This window comes from Budorcas taxicolor, chromosome 13 (genome assembly GCF_023091745.1).
Source record: "Budorcas taxicolor isolate Tak-1 chromosome 13, Takin1.1, whole genome shotgun sequence".
NCBI lineage: Eukaryota > Metazoa > Chordata > Mammalia > Artiodactyla > Bovidae > Budorcas > Budorcas taxicolor.
Window position 1 is genome coordinate 61,053,788 of NC_068922.1, and position 6,000 is coordinate 61,059,787.

The window sequence follows — 6,000 nt, forward strand, 5'->3', positions numbered from 1 at the left end:
GGGACTGTCTGACTCAGATCTGCCATCTGGGAACAGACTGTTGGCCAGGGAGACAGAAGAGAAGCGGATCCAGGAGCAGACTGCCTCCTTCAAAGAAAAGAGGGAGTCCTTGGGGAGGACTCCACGGAATCAGGCTGGAGGTTGGGGGTGGGGACAGAGCCCTGCTAATTAAGGCAGTAGGAGATTATGTTTCCGTAGAAGAACAGCTCACTGGGAATTATCCCTAAATCTATCCATGGTAAACCCAGACAAAATCATGGCTACTGAAAGCAAGCCCTGTGATGGAAGGCTGAGGGCACCAGAAAAAAACAGGAAGGATGCTCAAGCCTGTAGCCTCAGGACAGATAACCTGCTGGGGAAGGGACAACTAATAACTGTGCCTTCCGGTAGCCCACACAAAAACCAAGAAAACCCTGCAGGTTCCATTGAAGGCCCCTGAAAAAAACCTGGGGTGATTTTCTACAGAAGCTGAAGGGCTCTGTGGGGCTACTGCGGAAATCAATCCTAGGAAGCCTGGAAAACCCTGTGATGGTGATGGAGTTTTAAGGGCAACTTCAAATGTACCTCCAGAAGAACCGGGTGTTTTGACGGGGAGCCCCTGAGACACTTCTACCTCACTTTGGGACCTGAATGAGATTACTAAAAATTTCCACGTTTGGGGTTTCTAATGGGGTTTCCCCAAGAAAACCGCAGAATTGCCAACAGCTGCTGAGATCTGCAAAGGTCGCTGAGGTGCTTCAGCAAAGCATACATCAGTGCCAATGAAGGCAGAACAGTCAAGAAGAAACCTACAGAAACTAGAAGACCACAGAGCCATGCAGCCTGGGGAAAGGCCAAATGATGTTTTCTTCCCCCCACCCCCCCAAAACTGTTCAACAATGGTGTTTCCATCAAGCAAAGGGGTTTCCCAGGGACAGTGATCCCAAAATGGCCTGGCCCACCTGGGTCCTCCCACCTAACTGTACACATTCCCACCGGAAAGCCCCCGAAACATTCAGTCTCTACTATTCTGGTGGGGTATCTCAAGGACTGGCTTTGTGTCTCAAGAAACTCTGGGGGCAAAGTTCAGTTTTTGGAGGCAGGTAGCCCACTCATTAAAAGAAGTGCCTCCACCATACAATTAAGGCCCAGGAGAGCCTTTGTTCTACATCATTTACTAGAGTCAAGCTATGGCAGGTGGCTATCATTAGTTCATTTTACAGGTGGGAGGGATGAATGGACAAGAGAGACAAACAGGTTCAGCATCCTGCCAGGGGACTCTAGGCAGGCAGTGGTGTGGCTGTATAGATGAGGAACGCCAGTCCTTGGGGCATCCCCCACAATCAAGTACACACACCTGGAGCAGGCCATCTTCTCCCTTTATGCACACAATTCTTACCTGCCGGGAGAGCCAGAGAAGGTTTTAACAAAAAATTAACAAGAAGCCCACTCTCACTGGGCAAAATCCTGATACTGACTTGAGTTTTACCAGTGACAGAATCTAGAGGCTACATACATGCCTCTGGCAGCCTGCTACTGCCAACACTGGTGCTGTTCTTCCTGCAGTTCCTGAACAAGGCCAGCATCACAGACTCAAGTGCACCTCCACAGGCATGTTTTGCTTGGCCCAACAGCATCTCTGGCTCACATTATTACTCCTAAGACAATGTGATGTGGAGGGGAAGAGATTATAGGCTTTGGAATCAGGCCCACCTGGGGTAAATTCTCACTCAGTCACTTAACTGGCTGAGGAATACCTGGGGCCAGTCATTTAAGCTACCAGGAGCTTCACATATAAACTGAGAATAAACCTACCTATCTTAGAAAGTTATTGTGTGGAGTATATGAAATAGCATGTCATTGCCATGAGATAAAGTACCATATCTGGCTTATAGCCAATACCCAGCACATGCCTGCTTCACAGAAGATGCTCAGTGAATTTTGGCTGCATAAGTAAAAGACCTAATACAATGCCTCACGCATAAGATATACTCCGTATGAGCACATTTCCTTTTCCTTTCCTGCCAGGATGCTAAATTTAGAGCATCTCCGAGTGGAATGGCCCGTAATTCTTACATTCATGGATCCCCCAGGCACAGCCTCCAGGAAGGTTATGAGATGCCACTGCAGCAGCCAGTGTGCAGCTCAAACAGAATGGTCCCTGAGAGGAAGTGGGCGGGTACCTTCTACCCAAAGGATCCCAGTGTCACATGTTCTCTATCTCCTGGCCTCGGGAAGAACACATGCCCAGAAATGGTTCTGATATAACTGGCTCTTCAGCACACATCCCCTCTGTCCACCAAGAGGAAGTAACACATGGTATGCTGTTGGGCAAAGAGACAGCAGAAGATGGAATGTCAATCCAGTGGTGATCTAATGATCTTGCCCAGTGTTGCTGTGTCAAAGACCTCTTTCCACACGCAACACTGGGTGACTAACAACTCTCTGGTCCAGGTGGCCCTCTTAGACAACTGGCTGGCAGGCCAGGAACCTCTCCCATGTTGCCTTTTGTTAACAGCTGGCCACAACCCACATGGAATTAGGACCACCAGCCAGAGATAACAGTGAGGGGCAAATGGCCCAAGTCTCTACTTAGGCCTCAGAGGGTGTGTCAGAAACACTGGAATCCTGTCCCTCCTGTAGTAAGTTAAACAAATATTTGCCCCTAAAGAAAATCAAAGCAGGAGGGAAAAAGAGAGGTCATCACACAAACCAACAGGAACTATTTAATCATTTATTCCCCCGGGGAGTTCATTTACTGAAAGGCTTTCAAGTTGGGTCAGTCTGAGCCAAAGAAAGCCCTCCACCTTTACCTTCCCAGCCCCACCCCGGTCATCTGACCTCTACTCTGCTCTTTACAAGAACTGGCAGTGGGAAGAGTTGATGAAGTTGCAAAGAAATGGGAAATAAGACAGGGGGTGGTGTACCTGGAGGTCCCTTGCTCAGTGGTAAACTGAAGTGGCTGCCACACCCTAGGCCCAGCCTCTGGATAATTGCATTCTTAACATTCCTGAGTCCATGGTGCGTGGCCCTTTCCACCTCAGCTCCTTCAATAGATGACTTATTTTCCACAGCCTGCTCAATTTTCTGAAGGACAGAATGAATACCTCTCTTAAGCCCTTCACCTCCCTGAGGCAGGGAGATAAGTGAGGAGATATGACTGAGTTCACTGCAAGAGAGCAAAAGCTGCTGACAGTGACCACAGGTAAAGAATCCCTCCACACCAGCTCATTCTGACTTGGTGATATCAGGGCAAGAGAATTCTCTTCCCTGACAAAGGAATGAGACACGACTCAGGTTCAGAAAGTGTACCTGGATCCGACAATAACTACTAGAGCAAACTTCCTGTCACTATGCTCACATCAGCTCCAAGATTTACAAGGACTGCAAGGCAAGAGGGTTGGCCACATTTTTTTAGTGGAAGAACCTGAGGCTCAAGGTAAACTGGCCTGTCCAAGGTCACACACCTAGTTAAGTGACAGGGCTGGGACTCACATCCGTGTCAGTTTGTTTCTGAAGTCTGTCACTGAATCTCAATGTCCCAAGGAGCCCCAAAGATCAGGTTCTTGCATTGCCAGCAAACAGTGCTCAGTGAAGAGGCCCCAGGGCCATGGCAGAAAAGTGACAAGCATAACAGCTGGAGCTCCCCAACCAACCCAGGCAGTGAGGTGCAAAGTCCCTGGGCTGATAGTAAGCGCTCCGCAAACTGGCCAACCACACAGAAAAGTCGCATACTTTAGAGCCAATAGATATGGGGCATAGCACAAACACAACTGGCCCATTGGCGCAGCTTACAACCTAAAATCAGACAATCCTCAGCCATCCAAGCCAGAGGGATGCAAAGCCAGGCCATGCAAACTCTGAAATAAAGGGAACTTGGTTTGGAGGAGGGAAGCCCAGGACAGGATTGACAGCTCAAGGGAGTAAGACTGAAGGGGCTGGTGGGTCACTGATATTCACTATCTTCTCCAGGCATTCCACTCATCACCCCTTAACATTGTGAGCCATTATGTCAGGGTAACCTGTTACCTTTGCATTCTCAAAGGTTTGGGGCCAAATGAACACACAGGCTATGTTATCTTCTGCAGAGAAACTGGAACACAAGTATGACAGAGCAGGGTCACGAGGAAGACCAGAATGAAGATGTCTGGTCCTCACAGAACTAGGTCATCTATATTTCAGAAGTTAACCTCTGTATACAATGAGGCCAGTTACGTCTCCCTAACAAACAATAATAATCACCCAGCACAACAGACACAGGGGAAAGGTTGGGGATTTGACCAGAAGCCAAGGAAAAGGAATACATAAGGGGCGTGGTTCTTACCCAGCCGCCGTTCTCCTGGATCCAAGGCTCTAGGTGGTCATTCAGGTAAGTGGCCATCCAAGTTGCGATCCGACTCACCAATACCTGCATCTCCTTGTCTACGCTTTCCACGCACAGTGCCCCACCGAAGGAGAAAAAGGCCACAATGCGACCCCAGTTCACCCCGTCCCGGAAGAGTTCATTCACTACTTGTTCAAAGCTCTGATATGCTGTCCCTGGGGTGATGTGGAGCTGGGACGTCAGGTCGCTGAACGCCCGTCGGTACCTCAGTTCAAACTCATCGCCTGCCTCCCTCAGGGCTTGCTTCACCGCTGCCATGGGGATCACTTCCCGGGCATCCAAGCTTCTGCTGTGGCCAGTGGCTCCATTCACCGCAGGGCTATCCGCCAGGTGCCAAGATGGGTTGCCATTGATGGCACTGGGGGTTTCCATATCTGATTCTGTTCCTTCTGGGGCCTCAGTTCTGTTCTCTTCCACATCACTAAACTGACTCCAGCTGTATCCCTTCTGGGAAAGCTTGTAAGAGAGAAAGTCAACCACCAGCTCCCGGTTGCTCTGAGACATTTTTATAATAAGGATGGGCTCCACCAGTCCATTGTCCAAAACACCTGCTCACTCACTGGGTCTGGTCTCTGCTTAGTGGTTCTCTTCGAAGATCCAAAGCCAAGACAAGGTTCTGAAGGGAGAGAAAGAGCTTCAGGGGGGAAAAAATGAATATGCAAGCCATTTACCTACAATATCCCATTCCCCACTCCAGGTACTTGAACTGGGTTCTTTGCCGCTCTTCTGAAGATCTGGGTCTAGCTTCCCAGGTACTTCGATGAAGTCAATTTGAAAGCACCAGTGGGCTCTGAATCATCACACCGGCCTTTTTTTCCTCCCCTTTTATCCCAGCCACCCCCTTTTCTCTGAAATATCTTCCTCGAAAAGTCACCCCCATGGGCAGTCTGCCCCCCACCCCCATAACCCCTCACCACCTACATTCAAATCCGTCTCAGGCGACGGCAGGCAGGTGCAGCCCCCGGAAGATCTTTTGTATCATAGGTGGGAGAGGAGGTGGCAGCGGGGATGCCGGTAAGTCAACCGGCCTCGCGGCGGCGGCTGGCAAAAAAAGCAGCTCCGGCTGGAGGGATCATGCGACCCGGCGGACTGAGAGCTCAGGAGGCGACACAGGAATTACGAAGCTCAAGAACCGGCCCCCTCGCTTGCTTCCTCCTCCATCGCCCCGATCGAGGGCGGCCGCTGCCGCGGCCTCCTGCCACCCGGGAGCCCAGCCCCCTCGCTCTTGCACGCCCCTTGGCTCTCCGCCTCCTACTGGGAGCTAGGAGAACTCTCTCGGAGGTGGCTGGTGTGAGCTTTAGTTTTTGTGTTTTTTTTTTTCTATTTCAGTATCAGCCCTGGGTGAGGCTTCCGAAGAAACCTTGAAGGGACTTCTCGATGGGGCTCAAGGTTTCGATGAGAAACAGAGGGAGGGGAACACTGCCTTGGATCTGCGGTCTGAGTTTGGAAAGGCCATCCCCGGGCCTTTCTGGGAGGCTGAAAGCCGGAGACCCCCCAGAAACGCCGCTGGCTTTCTTTGAATTCCCCAAAGGCCCTGGTCGTGGCGGTGGCGGTGGGGGATTGCCGGGTCCTCCATTCCCCGCACGGACACAATGGCCGCCGGCGCCCTGCACAAAGACCCGGCGAGGGTGAGGCGC

General features: G+C 50.9%; 1 protein-coding gene across 1 annotated transcript in view; it reads right to left on the reverse strand.

Annotated features, from left to right (window-relative positions):
• Window positions 1-5,591, reverse strand: part of BCL2L1 (BCL2 like 1) — a 51,519-nt gene extending 45,928 nt beyond the window's left edge. The window contains exons 1-2 of the mRNA XM_052650951.1: window positions 5,285-5,591; window positions 4,304-4,979 (exon numbers count right to left, since the gene is read on the reverse strand). Coding sequence (XP_052506911.1) covers window positions 4,304-4,867 — 564 coding nt within the window. The 5' untranslated portion in view covers window positions 4,868-4,979; window positions 5,285-5,591. The remainder of the gene's footprint in view (window positions 1-4,303; window positions 4,980-5,284) is intronic.
• Between the last annotated feature and the right edge of the window lie 409 nt (window positions 5,592-6,000).